Here is a 21,520-nt window from a genome sequence, read left to right as displayed (position 1 = left end):
CCGGGTTCGAATCCCGGTCAGGCATGGCATTGTAGCACGTAGTAATTTTAGTCTGTATTATGAATAATTATTATTACTTTTTAATTTATTATGAAAAATATAAAAATACTGATCCAATTTCTAATACAGTCTGAGAATAAATGAAAACAATTAAATTCTAAATTAATTCTTCTTGCATTGGCTGCAGTGTTTTCAATCAGCTGTCATGGTATTTAACCTTCCAAATTAACGATGATTTGTTTTATCAAGAAATGCAAGAATTGAGTCATTGCCTGCTTTTCTTTGATTGGTTACGTGATCGTTCAGGCGATAGGCTTCTTATCAACCTTTGAAGGAGGGGCGTCATTAGTTTAAAAGCGGACGACAAGACTTGTATATATTTGTTAACAAGTTGCAACTTCGTGCGTAGAACGTATTGTACATTTAAAGTTTTATAATGGAAAGAACCCGTATTTTCATTTTTATATTAATAGCATTAATTGCATTATGCTCAACAGTTAGTGCCAGTGGAAAATTTAGGTATTGTATTTGTACGCAATTTTTATTTAATTAGTTTATTTTTCACTTCTGCCTATCTCTCCATAGTTTAACTGCAACCGTAGTATTATATAATATAGTTTAATATCTTTGTTTGTGAACGGGTTCTATTATACCAGACATTAATCGTTACATATAATTACGTAAAAATAACTTCGTCTTTCTTGAATTTCGTACTGTCCAGTGTCATTATTTTTTTAACGTTATCCTATCAATATCTAAAAAAAATAATTTACTGCTAATCAAGTACTACATAGAACTTGTCAAATTTCTCAAGGGCTTCTTTTTTTTCTACCATTCAAGCGGAATGTAATGTTCACAAGCACACATAAAATGTGTAATGCTCACTTTCTTAAAATTATATATTTTTCCAGATGACAAATTGTACCAGGATAACACAAAACTAGCCATTCACATCCTATGCAGTTTGCAAATGACATTTCAATTGTAGTTGAGGATAACAATCCCAAGTTCATTCCTCTTTTACTTATCACTTCAGCTAATCATCTAACTGGTTCACTTAAGTGACATGAAATTGTAACGTTCAAGACTCGTATGATACATTTTAAAACAATGCAAGTCCAAACTAGTCACCAGTTTGTGCTTAAAAATAAACTATTTTTCTGGAAGTTTGTTTGGATAAAAATGTACTAATCAGATTTCTAGCAAATTAGATAAGTAAAGGGTTTTTGCAGTGGAGATACTTACTTATATGAAGCATTACTCTTATGTAAAGCACATTTATTTATTTAATGACAAGAATAATTTAATTATATGATGTAAGAAACTAATGGATTTTTGCAGTGGAGATACATGTATAGGGTGTTATCCTTATGTAAAAACACATATATTTATTTTATGACAATTATATGATGCAGGAAACTAAGCACACTACATTTTTGAATGTGTTTTCTACTTAATGTCAATCAAAATATCCACCTTGAGCATTGTTACAGGCATCAACTCATTCCTTCATGTTCAGTGTAAATTGCCAGGATGTGCTGCATTGATATTAGAGATGCTGTCTTCAACATTTTCTTTCAATTCATTCAAAGCATGCGAGTTGCGTTTGAAAGAAGTACCTTTCAGATGACAAAAAATCTGACAGAGATCTGGGGCCATAGTCCTTAGGAAATTGAGCAGTCATTGGGAAAGTAAAAAAACAACATCCTGGTAAATTGGCAATCTTATATGTATCATCATCTTGCTGTAACCAGCAGTTTAGCTCCTTAATTTCAAGAAAGGCTGTGAATTGTAATTATTTCTGTAAAAAATTTTGCAATTAGTGTTTCTGTGAAAAAAGTTGGTCTGATCTCTCCATGAAATCACACAACAAACTTCCAACTTTTTGAAATGCAGTTTTATATAGATGTAAAGATTCTCAGAACTCAATACTCTATTGTTTTGGCTGTAATGTATCTAGCAAAATTAAACTATACTTTATCTGAATAAAAAAAGCACTCAACTACAATTTGTCAAACCACATAGCCTCAAATTAAACTTACTGAAGTCGCCTGTTAAAGTCAGGTTATCTAAGTTCTTACTCTACACTGAATTTGATAAAGGCATAACTTCATGTTTTTTCAACCTTGTAAATAATCCCAACCCAGTTTCCTGCAAAATTTATAAACAAGTAAATGTGATGCAAACTATCATGTAACACTGATGGACAACCACTATGTTTACAATCAGCCACGTTTCCTATTTCATAAAATCTAGATACCAAAGAAATATAGTGAAATAATTTTGTACTGTACTATCGGAAAAAATAGCCATTAAACCATACTGGCATTAAGAATAAGACCAAGTAATTAAATTATGATTCACAATGGAACCTGGGCTTTGAAATCTCCATGCTTAGAAACTACTAACAGGAGTACAGAATGACAACAAGTCTCATGATATATATGCATTTTGATCTTTTCTATTATAGTCTCAACAAATTATCTACCTCACTAGGAACCCTGTAACAACAAGCTTACAAGTGGTGAAGCATTTGCATCTGTTTTTGGATTGTGCAACTTTATGAACAAAGTGTTTAAATAAGTTCTTGAGTTTTGTATCATTGTTCCTTTTATACATTTTTGAAATTGTTTTCTGTGATAATTCCAATATAGTCAAAATGTTTACCCTTCAAAAAAAAATTATGAGAATGATTTGGAAGTGCAGCCCTGTAATATTATTGGATTAAGTATGTTTTAACATTTGCAATGAAACTGAAACTCCTGAATCAGATAGCATATTCTACAGTACATATTTAAAAACCATTTCATTTTGATTTTAAAACCTGATAAATAATTACTATAATTTATTAATATATTATCACTAATTTAATAAAACTACCAAGGAATCTAATTACAAAGCCAGCTATTTGTTCTTATTTATCAGTATTTTTATCAAAAGAAAAAATATCCTAAATCAAATAAATAATTAGTAATTGCAATAGAGTTAAAATAAAGACAAGAATCTTTTAAAGTATAATCAAATTCACAGCAATGTTAGTAAATAAAATATGTATATAAAGGGAGCTGATTATCTGGCAACACATTTCATAAACTGTTTTCATCTTGGCAGAAGTATCCATTATCCATTACTATGTACAAGTAATGAATGTTGATAGATATTTTAAAATGGTTATTAGTTTTCAGCAAGGCATGGCAGTTTCAGTCTTATTCATTATTTAAATATCAGTATTGCTCCACTTGTTATACTGTTATGCAAATTTTTTTAGCCCTTATTTTATAATCTGAAAATCATTCTGTTTCTAATTATATTTTAATTAATTACTTGTATGATAGCCTGGAGGTCTTCTGTATGCAGTTAGCTTTCTTTATTATGAGGCTATAGACAGCAGCATCTCTTATTTGTCCGTGAGTGTGTTCCTGTTGCTACATCCATGAATTGGCAGGCCAAGTTGTGAGTCTGTTGTGTTTTTAATTAAAACCCAACAAGAGAATGATGGCTAGGGACTCAAGGAGCTGATTGTATTTAATTCATAGCAAAGTGATAGTATCTCAGCTTTTCATCTAGAAGGCCTTACATTCAAATACATCAGGCATATGATTTTTCATATGATACAAATCTCCATTTCACATTCAATCTTGAGGCTTAAGAGTGAATTATGTTAAAATGAAAAAAAATTCCTGAAGTGAAAATTTCAGTGAAGTTTTGAATTATCATTCTCCTGAGTGAAAAGACAAGAACTAATCATTGCAGTACTTCAACATTATTATTTGTTGTAAATTAATTTATAAATAAATGCATTTTGAAACATAGTTACATCTGATAGTGAAAAAAAATTCTGTTAGTCTCTATAATACATAGGAAGGAAGAAAGGATAGCACTTGCTTATAATTGGGAATGCCAGTGATATTCTAGCATACATAACACATTCGTGCACAAAATAAATGAAAATACAAATAAAGAAAACCCAAACTGAAAAACAATTAAGCAAAGACTGAACTTGTTGTTCACAAATTAAAAATCTAAGTACAAACTTTAAAAAACTGTAAAAATTTGGTCGCTAACAGTAAAAAGACTGTAGGCCTACTTCAGAATGATTAATAAAACAAACAATTATAATAGAATACAGACACCAAACACATATTAGAGATTTACATAGTTTTTTACATGAATTTATTTGCATCTAAACATTATGTTTTGATCTTTAGATTTTATTTAGTAGTCTTTTTTTGACTAGTCTTATTTTTTGTTTTGCTAGTCATATTTTAATATGATTATGTCATCCTTATTGGCATTACTGATTGATATGTTTCATATTAGCTACATATATAAAGTAAATATAATGTTTAATTTTTTGACAGCTGTTATTTTAATAACATTGCATACATTTTTGTTGATATATTTTCAAAAATGGTTAAATAATTGTTAATTAATTACCAAATAAATTAAAAGTAATTTATTACTCTATTTTATATGAGTTTTTCTTATTTGTGTTTGTTTTCAATATTGTATGCATTAATTTTTTATATATATTTCAGCATGGATGTAGTTTGTAAAAAAGTTTTTTTAATTATGCAGTGGCAGTAAAAAAAGGTAATAATTTTTAATTCAGACCCTTTGCCCACTGGGATTCCATACTGACTAAAATTATTTAATTTTTCTAGGATTCCATTGTACAAGTTTAAATCAGCTAGAAAATATTTTGAATCAGTTGGCACCAGTGTAAAACAACTTCGATTGCGATATGGCTCCTATGCTACCACCCCAGAACCACTCTCCAATTATTTAGATGTAAGTAGTAATTGATATTTTTGTGAACATTATGCCATTAATTTTTTTATTTCTTCTTTTGCTTAAGAGGAGGCATGAACTTTTTTGGCCATCAGCTATTAATGAAGTTAATATTTTTTATTATTTATTTGTATACTCCCCTTGATTCTCTGTTTATATCTGATTGAAAATGTCTGTTTTTCCAAATGCTGTTGGTAGAATCAGACTTGTACTATTGCACCTAAAACCAAAAAATATAAAGGAAATTGCTAGCTAGAAAATGTATTTGTTTGAATAATTCTTTTTTTATTATTTAAAAATAAAATATTAGGTTTAACCTTGGTTTTGTTCAGATTTATTGATATTGAGTGAAATGTTTGAGGATATTTCAATTGAAATAAGCTGATAGAAATTTAATTTCAGTTATTTACAAGATATATGAATTATTTTTTTGAAAATATCTGCAAATTAGTTTAAAATATTTATACCAGTTTGACATTCATCTTAAAGTACTGTCAGAAAAAAACATTTTACCCATTTTTCAACCAATTTATGTCCTTGTGGTTGATTACTTTATCAGACAAAAGTCATTTTCTTGAACAGCTAAAAGTTAAAGGTGTAAAATCATGGATATAAGTAACTTATTCACTGATTATTTTAGCTTAAATTGCTATAAAAAAAAAATGTTTAAATGGAAGACACCAACCAACATGGTGGTGTCTATAAAATACCCCAATACCTTAGTATTGGTATTTTTTCACTGGTACCTTAAATTAGTGAATATAATGCATTATATTCATATCGTTAAAACATAGTAGGCTGTAATATTAAAAGATTTTCAACCCATTTTTATCAGGATTCTATTTGACAGCTTCCAACAATTGATCAAAATTTCAACATAACCATCAAAATTAATTATTTCACTTTTTGTAATTTGTCAACCAAGTGTTCCTTCAAATCCTTGATCACCTTTTGCCTCAACATGTATGGATAAGTGTGTATTTGAATTTTTCCAGAGATATTAGATGTTGATATGGGTAATGTGGTGGATCTACATTTTATTCCCAGAATACTGTTGAAAAAAGTACATTATCTTCATGCTAAAAATGTTCAAGGATACACCTCCACCCAGTGTGGTTTATTTGTTCAGTCGGTTCTGTACCAATCATCAGGTTGACACTTTCTGGTAGCCTAGTTTCATGAATAATTCAATAATTAAAAGGTTTTTTCAGATTAAATGTATATGCAATGCCTTTATTTTAATGCAGTAGTTGTTTAGCCAAAGTTCTTTTAACTTGTCATCCATTCATTATGAATATTGCATGCTATTGGTGTTCCTATGCTTCCCTCATAAAAAATTAAGATGTGCCTTCCTCCTTTAAACTTACAAATGTCATTTTAAACCAGTTCCTTTGTGTGGGAAATTACATTATCACCATACAGTAATTATGTATTCTTTATGGAGTCTATTCTTTTGTTTTATATTTGTAAGCAAAAAAACTTTTAAACTCCTGCATTGGATCAGTTTTCAGTCAAAGGCATTTTAAAAAGTAACATAAACTTAACACTAATAATGAAAAATCATTGCAACTGATTAGATGGGAAATCTAATTTTGTGATTAAAATGTATTTCATTACTGCGCTTAGGTTTGGGTAGTCGTGCTAATGTAACTTTCCTTTGGAATCGACCCGTATGTTTTTCTTTTGGTTATTAACAATCCAGATACCTATTTCTCATATAAATTAAACCAATTTAAGCCTTTTATATTAATTCATTTTACATTATAATATTATATAGTATATATTATTTTGAAATTACTTACATTTTTTTCTATAAAAATATATATTATTTTACAATTCTAGTTAAACAAAATAAGTAGAGCTGACTAGTTTTGGATAGACTAAGGTTTTGGTTCACTTGGATTTTACAAATATTTAAAGTTAAATTCTAGTTTTATTTAGTGTTTATCCTAAAATGTTTGATAAGATGTAAATACTTATATGAACCATACTATAAAATTTAAAAAAGCAACAAAAGTGAGACCGATGAGCACCGCTCTAGGCGTCCAGTAGCAGTGTCGATCTCAGCGTTAGATTCTTGTATGTTTCACTTATCAATGAAGGTCGACAACTTACAGTTGAACAAATTTCTGGAAAATGTTGAGCAAATTTTGTCACAATTCATTCCATTATTCAAAACAAACTGAGCTACCGTAAGACTTGTGCAAGGTAGGTCTCCAGAGAGCTTACCATTCATCACAAAGCCGAGAGATTTCACATTTGCACCAAACTCAAAAATCGTTTCAGTAACAAAGGTGATGCATTTTTGGATAGGATTTTTAACCTGTGATAAAACTTTTATACTTACATCATTTTGAGCTGGAGTCCAAGTATCGAAGCATACAGTGGAAACACCCTGAATCGCCTGTTCGTAAGAAATTCAAAATGCAACCATCAGCTGGTAAGGTCATGTTAACCATCTTTTGGAGTGCCCATGATCTGATTCTCTGTGATTATTCATAGGAGCAACAAACTGTCAGCAGCCTATGCTACTCAGCCATGATTGAGAACAAAGTCAAGCCCGTGTTGAGGAAATGTCCCAGATAGCAGAGAGGAAAGGCGTGTTTCTTTTTCAAGACAATGCTTGACCTCAAATGGCACTGACACTGAAAACTATTGGCAAAGTGGGTTGGGAGCTCGTACCTTATCCTCCTCACAGCCCTGACCTTGCCCCTTCAGATTTTTATCTGTTTGGTTCGATGAAAGAAGCTTTGCTTGGTATCAAGTTCAACGACAATGAAGAGGTAAAGAAAAAAGTTCAAATCGGCTGTGAGATCAAGGAAAAAATTCTTCTCTGAGGAGATAAGAAGACTCATGGGACAAGTGCAGAGAAGTTGTTGGGAATTACATGGAAAAGCAGACAAAAAAAATTGTGTTTATTTAATAAACCATTTTTGCTGTGCAGGAATTTGTCTGTTTAATTATTGAATGACCCTCATATATTACTATTTTAAAATTTATTAGTAATTTCCTTACAATAACTTGCTGAACAGATTACATTTTTTTGGAATACTGAAGAAAAAACTAATTTTTTATGTTCAAATATTTGTTATTTTAAAATATTTTTTGCAATTAAAAGGCAGTTTCATTTGCAAAGGCATTATTATTTATGTAGAAAGTGCTGCTGAAACATGTTTAAGAACTGTTTAACATAAATAATGATGCTTCTCGAAAGCCAAGAGCACTGATGTTTCCACAAGATTCTGTCTTGTATATTTCTCTTAATGTGGTTGTTTTTTTGTACTTATGCAGTTTATACTTATTGTATGGTTCCATTGTGTTTTATACTTCCTTCTCATTGATTTTATATTAGCAGTTTCTCTCCAAATTTCCAGTTGTCCACTATCAGTCTACCTTTACTTTTACAATAATTCTCTCCTTAACCCTTTACATTTATGATCCACTTTATTTGTCCATCACCAGACCAAGATCTTGGAATGATAAGTAGCACTTTCCACATAAATAATAATGCCTCTCAAAAGGTTGAAAGCCAAATTATAGTTTGGTTAATGGTCATACCCAGTCTCATGTTGAACAGACTTGTTAATGACTTGATAGTGATCTTGGAAGGATAAGTTCATTCGTGAAATTTTATTAAACTCATTTTTTCATTCATCCATAATTCCATATAAACAGCAGAAAGACAAAAATGTAGATAATGAGCACAATTTGAAATTACAAAACCATTGAAATAAAAGTTTTACTTTTTATATAGAATATAAAAATAACATTAAAATGAAATACATCTTAGTAATCATTTCTGAATATAACTTTTACATACAATACACTTATAGCCACTATGAAAAAATCAAATGCGTATGAAAATCGTGGAACAATAAAATTCTCAGTTAATCAGTACTTCAAAAATGGTTTATTACCAGATTTTTATAAAATATCGAAATTACTTAAGTTTTTTTTAAAATTTCATTCATAGAAACATAGAGCTATCTTATAAACTGAGATTTAATCAAGGAACCAAATTATTATTTTACTGCTGTAAAATACAATACACATTTTGTTTAAGTTGGGGAATAGAAAGTCACAGGGAGCCATGTCTGACAAATATGGAGGCTGAGGCATCGTAATAGTGTTGTTTTTGTTTAAAAATTCAAGAACAAGCAGTGAAGTGTGAGCAGGTGCATTAGCACGATCCAATTGTCATGAATTGTTTTGCCACAAAATTAGGTATTTTCTTTGGATTGCTTCACACAATTGGCATACAACTTCCAGGTAGTACACCTTATTGACCATATGACTTAGTGGCAAAAACTCATGGTACACTAAACCATTGAAATCAAAAAACACAGTAATCAGAACCTTCACATTCAGTCAAACTTGACGATCTTTTTTCAGTCTTGGCTTTTCAGGAAGCTTCCATTTGATGATTAGGCCATAGTTTCGACATCGAACACTTATGTTTTATCACCAGTTATGACCTGTTTGAACTGTTCTGGATTGTCATTCACTTCATTCAGTAACTTCTGAACAATGTTCATTTGGCACTACTTTTGGTCAAAATTCAACAATTTGGAACAAATTTTGCTGCCACACGTTTTATGCCCAAAACAGTCTAAAAAAATTCCTTTGCATGAGCCAAATGATATGCAAACATCATCAGCATATCTATCATCTCTCAGATAGTGATTATCCATAATCATTTTCTTCACTTCTTCAATGTTGTCATCAGTTGATGATGTGCTGGGACGTCCAGGGCACTCATCTTCACGATCCATATAGGAATATTTGATTCAAAAACCTGGCCAATATTATTTTTTGATACAAAACTTCATAGTACAGACTAATTAACTATTTCTTAGTTAAAAAGTGTTTGAAAACACACTAGGTTTGAAAATAATATCAAATAGGTACTTTAATTATAAATGAAATTAATTACATTTTAAATAACAAACAAAAAATGGCATTAATCCTATGATGACATCCATGGTTTATCTGAAGATTCTTGTGCACCTTCTGCAGGTCTTCATCATCAGATGAATCTGATTGACCCCCTGTTTAAGTGGGAAGAAACATTTTGACAGTTTCCTTGAGGAATGATTTACTAATTTTTTTCAGAGTAGGTTACATGCGTGTTATTATGGGATCCGAGCTAAGCAACAATCTATTTATAATGTCTAGATTGCTGAACTTTCGAGCAAAATCTTGACAGTACAAACAAAAGTGTTTGTTTTGAGCCTCGGCAGCCTCTTCTGACACCATTTTTGTGGGTAATAAACCTTTTCAATGATGATAGACCCATAAGATTAATATTTTTTGAAGAGTAGGGATCATTTGATGCCATGAATATAATTCCATCTACAATTTCGCCATGTCTAAACAAAAGACTTTGAATTGAGTCTATTTTATGGCTACTAGATATAGCCTCTAAAATTACTTTTTGACTATATTAGTCTAAAATCAATGCCAGTTATTGCCACTGATAGCTCATAATCCATAAAAAATCTTCTACTCGTTTTTCCGTCATTGCTATTTCCAAATCCTGCTTTAGGAACATCTACTATTAAACCCAATTGTGCTTTAAATTCCTCTTGTATCTACATTTTCTTTTTTGTTGAACAATTTGCTTATCACTTTATATATGCAATTTATATGGAAGATGAAGCAATCCTTCAAACAATCTTATTCTGGCGTGTAATATAGATAAGCCAAATTTCAAAGAATCTTCATTTAACTGCTTTGTAAATCGTTAAAGTCCTTGGACGAAGCTCCACAGTAGTAGCATTTCATCGTTTATCGTTTATATATTGTTCATCTCAGCATTGCATTTAGCGTCAACCATTGTCAGCATCATGACATATTTCACCAAAAATGTTTTGTTTGTTTGTGTGATTCAAGTTGCTTCCAATGAAGTTATTTTATTTTCTACTTTTAATTTCTTCTTTCGTGAAAGCTGCTGTTTCTTTTTCAAATTTTATTCAAATTGATCTGCAAAATTATGGAGATGAAGGCACTGGATTTCGTGCCATATTATCTTATTTTCTTCGCTGCAAGACAATGGGACAAATAAACTTTGAAAAATGTTGGCATCTGAATCTGAATTGTTTTCAAATTTTTGCTTAAATGTTGCCTGCTGGGACCAGTTAACATTCCCACTTGTGCACTAAAGTTAATGAGGTTCTTTCTTCAGTATTCAAATGCTGAACAGCTTCAGTCAAGCAGAACAAAAACCGTGAAGCAGTGTGATTTAAAAGATCTTGGAGATTGACTTCAGCACAATTATTTTTTTTTTTTTTTTTTTTTTTGTCTTCAGTCATTTGGTTTGATGCAGCTCTCCAAGATTCCCTATCTAGTGCTAGTCGTTTCATTTCAGTATACCCTCTACATCCTACATCCCTAACAATTTGTTTTACATATTCCAAACGTGGCCTGCCTACACAATTTTTCCCTTCTACCTGTCCTTCCAAAATTAAAGCGACTATTCCAGGATGCCTTAGTATGTGGCCTATAAGTCTGTCTCTTCTTTTAAGTATATTTTTCCAAATGCTTCTTTCTTCATCTATTTGCCGCAATACCTCCTCATTTGTCACTTTATCCACCCATCTGATTTTTAACATTCTCCTATAGCACCACATTTCAAAAGCTTCTAACCTTTTCTTCTCAGATACTCCGATTGTCCAAGTTTCACTTCCATATAAAGCGACACTCCAAACATACACTTTCAAAAATCTTTTCCTGACATTTAAATTAATTTTTGATGTAAACAACTTATATTTCTTACTGAAGGCTCGTTTAGCTTGTGCTATTCGGCATTTTATATCGCTCCTGCTTCGTCCATCTTTAGTAATTCTACTTCCCAAATAACAAAATTTTTCTACCTCCATAATCTTTTCTCCTCCTATTTTCACATTCAGTGGTCCATCTTTGTTATTTCTACTACATTTCATTACTTTTGTTTTGTTCTTGTTTATTTTCATGCTATAGTTCTTGCGTAGGACTTCATCTATGCCGTTCATTGTTTCTTCTAAATCCTTTTTATTCTCGGCTAGAATTACTATATCATCAGCAAATCGTAGCATCTTTATCTTTTCACCTTGTACTGTTACTCCGAATCTAAATTGTTCTTTAACATCATTAACTGCTAGTTCCATGTAAAGATTAAAAAGTAACGGAGATAGGGAACATCCTTGTCAGACTCCCTTTCTTATTATGGCTTCTTTCTTATGTTCTTCAATTGCTACTGTTGCTGTTTGGTTCCTGTACATGTTAGCAATTGTTCTTCTATCTCTGTATTTGAACCCTAATTTTTTTAAAATGCTGAACATTTTATTCCAGTCTACGTTATCGAATGCCTTTTCTAGGTCTATAAACGCCAAGTATGTTGGTTTGTTTTTCTTTAATCTTCCTTCTACTATTAATCTGAGGCCTAAAATTGCTTCCCTTGTCCCTATACTTTTCCTGAAACCAAATTGGTCTTCTCCTAACACTTCCTCCACTCTCCTCTCAATTCTTCTGTATAGAATTCTAGTTAAGATTTTTGATGCATGATTAGTTAAACTAATTGTTCTGTATTCTTCACATTTATCTGCCCCTGATTTCTTTGGTATCATTACTATAACACTTTTTTTGAAGTCTGACGGAAATTCCCCTTTTTTCATAAATATTACACACCAGTTTGTATAATCTATCAATCGCCTCCTCCCCTGCACTGCGCAGTAATTCTACAGGTATTCCGTCTATTCCAGGAGCCTTTCTGCCATTTAAATCTTTTAATGCTCTCTTAAATTCAGATCTCAGTATTGTTTCTCCCATTTCATCCTCCTCAACTTCCTCTTCTTCCTCTATAAAACCATTTTCTAATTCATTTCCTCCGTATAACTCTTCAATATATTCCACCCATCTATCGACTTTACCTTTCGTATTATATATAGGTGTACCATCTTTGTTTAACACATTATTAGATTTTAATTTATGTACCCCAAAATTTTCCTTAACTTTCCTGTATGCTCCGTCTATTTTACCAATGTTCATTTCTCTTTCCACTTCTGAACACTTTTCTTTAATCCACTCTTGTTTCGCCAGTTTGCACTTCCTGTTTATAGCATTTCTTAATTGCCGATAGTTCCTTTTACTTTCTTCATCACTAGCATTCTTATATTTTCTACGTTCATCCATCAGCTGCAATATATCGTCTGAAACCCAAGGTTTTCTACCAGTTCTCTTTATTCCGCCTATGTTTGCTTCTGCTGATTTAAGAATTTCCTTTTTAACATTCTCCCATTCTTCTTCTACATTTTCTACCTTATCTTTTTTACTCAGACCTCTTGCGATGTCCTCCTCAAAATCTTCTTTACCTCCTCTTCCTCAAGCTTCTCTAAATTCTACCGATTCATCTGACACCTTTTCTTCAGGTTTTTAAACTCCATTCTACATTTCATTATCACCAAATTATGGTCGCTATCAATGTCTGCTCCAGGGTAAGTTTTGCAGTCAACGAGTTGATTTATAAATCTTTGCCTAACCATGATATAATCTATCTGATACCTTGCAGTATCGCCTGGCTTTTTCCAAGTGTATATTCTTCTATTATGATTTTTAAATTGGGTGTTGGCAATTACTAAATTATACTTCGTGCAAAACTCTATAAGTCGGTCCCCTCTTTCATTCCTTTTGCCCAGCCCGTATTCACCCACTATATTTCCTTCCTTGCCTTTTCCAATGCTTGCATTCCAATCTCCAACTATTATTAAATTTTCATCTCCTTTTACGTGTTTAATTGCTTCATCAATCTCTTCGTATACACATTCTATCTCATCATCATCATGGGCGCTTGTAGGCATATAGACGTTAACAATCGTTGTCGGTTTAGGTTTTGAATTTATCCTTATTACAATGACTCTATCGCTATGCGTCTTGAAATACTCCACTCTCCTCCCTATTTTCTTGTTCATCACTAAACCTACTCCTGCCTGCCCATTATTTGACGCTGAGTTAATTACTCTAAAGTCACCCGACCAAAAGTCGCCTTCCTCTTCCCACCGAACCTCACTAATTCCTACTATATCCACGTTTACTCTATCCATTTCCCTTTTTAAATTCTCTAGCCTACCAACCTTTTTTAAGCTTCTAACATTCCACGCTCCGACTCGTAGAATGTTATTTTTTACTTTTCTGGTGACCCCTTCCTTAGTAGTCCCCACCCGGAGATCCGAAAGGGGGACTATTTTACCTCCGGAATATTTTACCAAGGAAGGCGCCTCCATTATTGCTTTTGAAAATGCAGAGAGCCACATTTTCTTGGAAAAAAAAAACAGCTGTAGTTTTCCATTGCTTTCAGCTGCGCAGTACTCAGAGGACTGAGTGATGTTGATATGGCCGTTTAAGTCATTGTGACTCACGCCCCTAACAACTACTGAAAGAGCTGCTGCCCTCTTTCAGGAATCATTCCTTAGTCTGGCTCTCAACAGATACCTCTCCGATATGGTTGCACCTTCGGTCCAGCTACTCTGTATCCCTGAGCACTCAAGCCCCCTCACCAACGGCAAGGTCTCATGATTCATAGAGGAGGCACAATTATTTGTAATTCTAAATGATTCTTGCACAGTATAACAGTCTTTTTGGCGTGCTGTAGAGCTGTATAGCATCAATAGAATTTTTTATTGTAGTTGCTTATAATTTCATACAGTTTCTTTGATAGCTCAGCTTCAACGAACATGAACAATGCTTCTAACGATGTTAATCGCTGCTTATGTTCCTTCATTTTTGAAATTTCAATGAACGATTTTCTATGTTTTTTGCACGTGTTGGAGATTGTGTTAAATCTTTTGCCACATTTGAAGCATCCGTCTTGCCCTCATAGCTTCACTTCATGTAAGTGGCCACTGCAGAGCTCACTTCATTTCAAAGAGCTTCTGTTTTTCTTCTTTTGCTCCATTCACTGGCTTCACTAAAAGACTTCTGTGGATGCCCCGATAGAGTTCTCATTTGTAGTATTTCAAATGTTCCTTGAAGCCAACTAACATTTCTTTTAAGAAAAAGATCTTCTTTGTAATGTGAAGTGATTCATCTACATTTTATTTCTGATTTTGTGCTTCATATCTTTTAGTTGGCCCTTTTTGTAATCCTGGGAATCCAACAAAGAAGATTCAGCATGCTCCAATTTTTTGTTTATATCTTCACCTGGATGCGCTCTCATTTTGTCGTAGGTATGTTTCCAAGTCATAATTTTGACTCTGTAGGAACCTACAAAGAAAAAGGTTATGTTCTATAAAATTATTTTTTTTTTTTAATTTTGCTGAGTATGTATTTGCTAGCCCAATTACTTTGGAAGTTGGAAACATTTCTAAGTAGGATGATTAGAGGATATCTTTTTCTACATTATGAGTTATAAATCATGACTGGGATACATCCAGAAGTATAATAAAACCCTTAAAGTTTAAAAAAAAGGTCAGACAAAAATAAAAATTTTTAAAATTGTGTCTTTCATAATACATTATGATGTATTACTACAAAAATTAGTAAAATGTGTTCCATATGCCTGCCTCTGATACATCCACAGTCAATAACTGGTTAACACTACATTAAAACTTCAAAAATCACTTTGACATATATGCTGTTGTAAAAACTGTCGAGAACAGACAATTATACAATGAGTTAACAATCAAATTCAGACTGAGGCGCTACAAAATGCTGAGGTGGGGGAACAAAAAAGGGTCGTCACTTTGTTTATCTTATATTCATGTACCTTATCTTGTATTCATGGTAACCTTATGGTTACATAACCTTAGGTTAAATAACCTTATGATATGGGTAAATCTGTGAAATTGACTTTTGGTCAGGTTTTAGAATCTGATACCCCTATGTGCAGCTTTCTTGGAAATATTTGTACCACTTGCAAACACTTGTTTTATTCATATCGCCAAAAGCAACATTTAACATTTCCAGTGTGATGCTGCACTTTATTCCATTCTTTAAAAAAAAATTTAATGCAAATTTTTTGTTCCATTTTTTCCACAAGTTAAAAACCACCAACCATACTAAATAACATGTACTCTTTTCAACAGCCAACAGTAAACTAATCATCCAATATGGGTACCATCCAATATGTTAGGAACTAGTGTACCAACAGTATAAAAAAAAAATTATGACAGTTGAACTTAGCCTGAGAAATTTAAAAATTCTGTGTAATTTATTTATCAAACCTCATATATGATCACACATATGGACATTCTGATTTGTATTATGTAAGAATAAATTAATTTCCTGAAATATGAAATGCTAATTGATGAAGTTGCAAAGTGGTTTCTGTTACAAAATTATTGATTGTTCAAGTTTTATGTTCATTCTAATTGCCTCATATTCACAATCTGTAGAAAAGATTATTACCCAGAAATGGCTCTTTTCAGTGTCCAGACTTAAAGAGGAAGTAAATAACTAATTTCAGTAAATAAGTAGTTATTTACTGTAACTTTCTTTTGTGGAAAATTGTCACATAAATAGTGATGATGATTGTCTGCATAAAACCTACTTTGAAAAATATATCTTAATAATAATAACATCAAAGCCATCCTTATAAATCACTGGAAGCCGTGTTTTAAAATCTATTCTAGAAAAATGAAATTGATTTTATATAGTTGCACGTATTCCATCATTTAATTAATAACATTAGTGTGATTAATACTTTGCAGCTGATATTTAGAACTGCACTGTTATCTGTTAAAAACATAAGTTCAATGGTTACTGATAAATCATTGTTAGTATGTAAGTTCAACGTTATTGATGTCCTATCAGTTGCTTCTGCCATCTAGCTAATGATTATTTTTTTTTTAAAACAAACTGTGATCCTTACGTAAGGTTTTGACCTTATTGATTACTTATATTTATCGTCCTATGTAACTGCCTCTTGGTCATTTATATTTTTAAATACATTTTTTAAAATAAATTTTCTAGTATTTTAGACACACATGTTTCTCAATTTATGAACTCATAATGAAAACAAAAACAAAAATTAACTGTTCTAATTTCAGAATTATTTTTACCTATTACCTAACAAAAGTTTATGTATATTTTAGTTAATATTCAGCATACATATGTAGTGTTTAATACAAATAATATAACATCTTAACAGTTTTGAGACATTAGTGCACGCCAAAGTTGTTGGGAAGTAAAATGTTTACAGCTGTAGTTAACTTTTTGTTGCTCATATTCATTTTCACCAGCCTGTCCAGATGGCATTACTTCTATTAGCCTATTATTTCAATTAAAAATTTGTTAATCTGAACCCAGATTAACAAATGACTGTCCAAAATATATGTTTTATATTGAAACATTCTTAATACATAAAAGATGTTATTAAAATACTTTTAAAAATAGTAATTTGGTTACACAGTAATCTTAGTACTGTAATAAACATCTTTATATAGTAATTACAATTTGTACAACTTCACATCACAAGAGCCAATCTTTAAAGTCATCATGTTGCATTTTTGAGTACCAGTCAAAATAAAAGATGTCCTTCTGATTCCATTTTATCAGTCTTCTCAAAACTCTTATTATTCCAGTGTATTTGTTGTTGACCTTGTTTTTGGCAGCGTTATGATTTTAAAGGTTCACAAGTGATGTGATAAATCCTTTAGTGTGTATTGGTCTGTTGTTATTCATAATATTTATAAACACTGAAAAAAAGAAGATATTTCTTGATGCAATTCCTTATTTTAAATTTCCTTATTATTGAAATAGTCTTTTTTACCAACTGTAGCACTAAATATTCCTTAAAATACTCCCATCTTCTTTCAGGTCTATAGGCAGCTAATCTGCATTGTTGAAATCTGTCTGATGCCTTTTTCAAGTCCTAAACAAAAATGAGAAAAATATCAATCATTTTGAGCATGATAATGATAATGAAAGAAAATATCAGTAATGTAGAATAAATGTTTTCTTTTATAATTCATGAATCGCAGTTTGAGGATTTTATATTAGCAAATTAATAATATAACTAATGCACTTGGGTAATGTTCAAGGAATTAAAAGGATTGCCAGAATGGTTTACAAAGCTTAAAAGCGTTTATATAAAATTTTAAGTGATTGATGTGTAGATACCGCATGTGAGCTACTAAGGGTTAAAGAAATTGTGGATGAAAACAATCTGAATGTAGAAGGAAGTAGACAATGAAAATTTTATATAGATGAAACAAGCTAGTATTACTATGAATTATATATCTGTAAAGATGTCAATGAAAACTGACATAATTCATTCCTAATATCATCCAACAACTGAACCTTAATCCTCAAGTTAGAAGTTTTCATTTATCAAAATAAATTGTACATCATTTAATAAAGAATGAGACTGTCTCATTTTTTAAATGTTCATTTATTTGAAAATGTATTTTTAAATAAATTGATCTTAAATAATTTTAACAGAAAATTTCATTATTATATTTTCATTTTAATATAAATGCAGTAGCAGTAACGTTTTTGGATTAAATTACACATTTAGATGCATCAGCGCTTCAATTATGCACATGTTCTTCCCCAAAGAAAATTTTGAATGTTTATAAAAGCTGGAGGCTCAACTTTACCAAATCATTCTTTGTAATTAAATTTCTTTTTTGGATAACCCCCCTTACAGAAATGGTAACATCTCATCAAGCTTTACGAAATAATTTTTCTCCACTGGTTATTGGTGACTAATTCTTACAGATGAAACATTATAGGAACTGAGAAAATATCTTGGGATACAGGAAAAGGAAAGAAGAAAAATAAAAAGATGAGGGAACTACCAGCACAAAAAGATACTCTAAACTCCTTAGCTGACTGGTAAAAACTGACTCTAAAAACCCCAAAAATCTGGTTTCATTAATGCCCTTACTCGGTGGTGTTTTGTTTTTTCCTTATATTTTTTACTTCAAATAATTTGGAAATTTTCTAAAATATTATTTCTAATTTATAAAAAATAAGATAAAACTTTTATTATGTTTTTTTACAAAAATTATGTCCATTATTTCAATTTTCATAGTTCTGTTTTTCAGTATTTTATTCTCTTTCAGTCAGTTTTCATACACTTAGGTCAAGTTAATCATTAATATAATCATTAAGTTAGTCATTTATATAAGGTTATCACCTTATATAAATGACTAACAATTAATATTAAAGCAGTGTATTCTTTTTTCCAATCATTTATGAAGTTATTGAAAATTATTTTTAATCATGGGTTATCATTCTGTTATCACTTTGTATTGTAACAAAATTATTTTTTGCAGAACATTAATTATGAAATAGATGTAATGCTATTACATCTGTAATAGCATCTGTACTATATCTGTTGCACAGATGTATGCTATTTACTAGATATGATGTAAAGATGGGAGGAAATTACAAGTAGTTATTAAATTTGTACAATTGTGTTAAATGTTTTGCTAGATTTTTTTACTTGTTTGTATGTTAGTTGGTCCAATAAAGCTTTTGTTTTAATAGAAGAAATAAAGTATATATGTCGTGGCTTTATTTTCCAGTTCTATCAGTTTTTCATCTTTAAGTTGTAGGTGCAAATATATTGTAAGACATAGTTACAGGATCTTTTTTCATAAGCAAACTATCAGAAAGGTTGTTATTATGCAAACAAAAAATTTTGCATTAAACTCTAAGTCAATTATTTTATTTAATTTTACAAAGAGCATTCTTTGAATTATTTAAATTCCTCCAAGGTACAGGACATTATATAGCTTTGTTTTGGTGTTCTGCTTTTAGTATCTTTTAATTAATGCAAAATTTCAATACAATAATTATCAAATTATTTCATACAACTCTGTCTTGTTTTCATAAATGGCCGTATGCAGCACACTTGCTGTTGCTAAATTTTTTCTATCAGCATTTTTAAAATTGTTCATTGTCTTGAAGTAATCAGTTTTTTTATGTCATTGAGAAAGTCATATTTCTAGGTTATAGACATAATTCATTTTACATTGATGATACTGTGAAGAAGGATCTCTTTTTGATAACATAGCAGATTCAAGGTCATGTATTCAGTATGTTCATCAGATATAGATCAGGTTGACATTTTATGTTGACTATTAGAGTTTCAACAATTTATAATTGTTCACTAAATTGGGTACAATTGCAATTTTTTTAACAGTTCCGTGCAAAAATAATTTGATACAGTTGTTATCATTATGCTTAAGAGTTTGAAATCTTCTCAAGGGATTATCATTGTCAAGCAAAGATTGTCTCCCTGTATTTAACAACTGTATCACATAGTTTGTTTTCAGGAAATTACATTATCACTGTATTCATCATCGAGTCGTTTATGTATTTTCAAAGTTTGTCTTATATTTGGAATTGTAGTAAGTACTTCCCAGATTGATTTTCATTCAGACATTCTACAAACAACAAAATGGGTATAACAACAAAAGAGCAATTAAAGGAATTAGTCAGTGCCACCTAGATAAAATTTTAGATGCAAAATTTCTAATGTAAAAATGTAATGCTGGTTTATCTTTTTTTTTTACATAGAATTATTTGAACTCTTGTTACATTTATATAATGATATGCAATAATAGTGACATCCTAGTAAACATACTAATGTATCTTCTATGCAATTTTTTAATGAGTTTTTGCTTTTTAACATAGGCTCAGTACTATGGCCCCATCTCCATTGGTTCACCACCTCAAGAATTTAGTGTTATTTTTGATACTGGATCATCAAACCTTTGGATACCATCAAAGAAGTGCAGCTATTTCAATATTGCTTGTTGTAAGTAGAGATTACAATTATTCAGTATGTGTAGTTTTCTGTTACTAAATACAGGTGATTCTGGAAGATAGGGAAATAATTTGGAAACTGATTCTAGAGCTTGAAATAAGAAAAAAGTTCATGCAACATACGTCTGAAATGCTTTGTTATCAAGTTACAGTTAGCGAAAAATTATGCCCTGATTCAGTTCCCCTCCCACCTGTGAAATGAGGTCATATGAAATTTTTAAGACATTATATAAGAGGTGCCCATCAGGCTGGACCTAGTGGTAAACTCATCACAGATCACTTGTTTAACAGCTGATTTATAAAGTCAAAGGTTCTGGAGTTCAAATCGTAGTAAAATTATTTACTTTTATATCGATTTGAATGCTAGCCAGTGGATACCAGTGTATTTTATTGGTGGGGGTTCAATTAATTTCATGAATGATCAGTCGGAGTCTGTACAAGATTACACCTCACTTACATGTTATGCATATCAGCCTCATCTCATTGGGCTATAGGGAGAGGGGTTACATATTGTTCACTATTTGAACGTATTGCAAAATACAAATTAGAAATAAATAAATAAAATATACATATAAGGAGTAAACTTAATGATACCGCTTATGCTTTTTGGCCTGAAAAATCGAATAAAACGGGTCCCAAAACCATATATCCCGTAGTTTTCATGTAAAATAGAAAAATTTGGTGATGAAAACACTTTTTTTCTAGTTTTGAAGTGCAATAACTTTTTTTAAATTACTAATAAATGCATCAATTTTATTATCAAAACTTAGAGAGGATTTAATTTTGAGAAAATTAATATAATAAAGTGTATGAGAAACAAAAAAAAGTAAATTTTTATTATTAAAAACAAAACTTAACAGAGAAGTGTTATGAATGTGTAATAATTGAAAATACCCTTTTTTAATGCAATAAATTGAAACCTTTGAAAAATTAGGTTGGCAACCATAGTTTTATGTTTTGATTTTAAATTGGGTACTAC

At 31.0% G+C, this 21,520-nt stretch overlaps 1 protein-coding gene across 1 annotated transcript in view; it reads left to right on the top strand.

Moving 5' to 3' along the window:
• The first annotated feature begins 227 nt into the window (after nucleotides 1-227).
• The window catches only part of cathD (cathepsin D), a 42,233-nt gene continuing 20,940 nt past the window's right edge, over nucleotides 228-21,520 (top strand). Inside the window, exons 1-3 of the mRNA XM_075372124.1 lie at nucleotides 228-519; nucleotides 4,665-4,791; nucleotides 20,410-20,533. Of these exons, the coding sequence (XP_075228239.1) occupies nucleotides 437-519; nucleotides 4,665-4,791; nucleotides 20,410-20,533 (334 nt within the window). The 5' untranslated portion in view covers nucleotides 228-436. The remainder of the gene's footprint in view (nucleotides 520-4,664; nucleotides 4,792-20,409; nucleotides 20,534-21,520) is intronic.

This window comes from Lycorma delicatula, chromosome 7 (assembly GCF_047948215.1).
Source record: "Lycorma delicatula isolate Av1 chromosome 7, ASM4794821v1, whole genome shotgun sequence".
Taxonomy (NCBI): Eukaryota; Metazoa; Arthropoda; class Insecta; order Hemiptera; family Fulgoridae; genus Lycorma; species Lycorma delicatula.
This window is presented reverse-complemented; position numbering and strand designations above follow the sequence as displayed.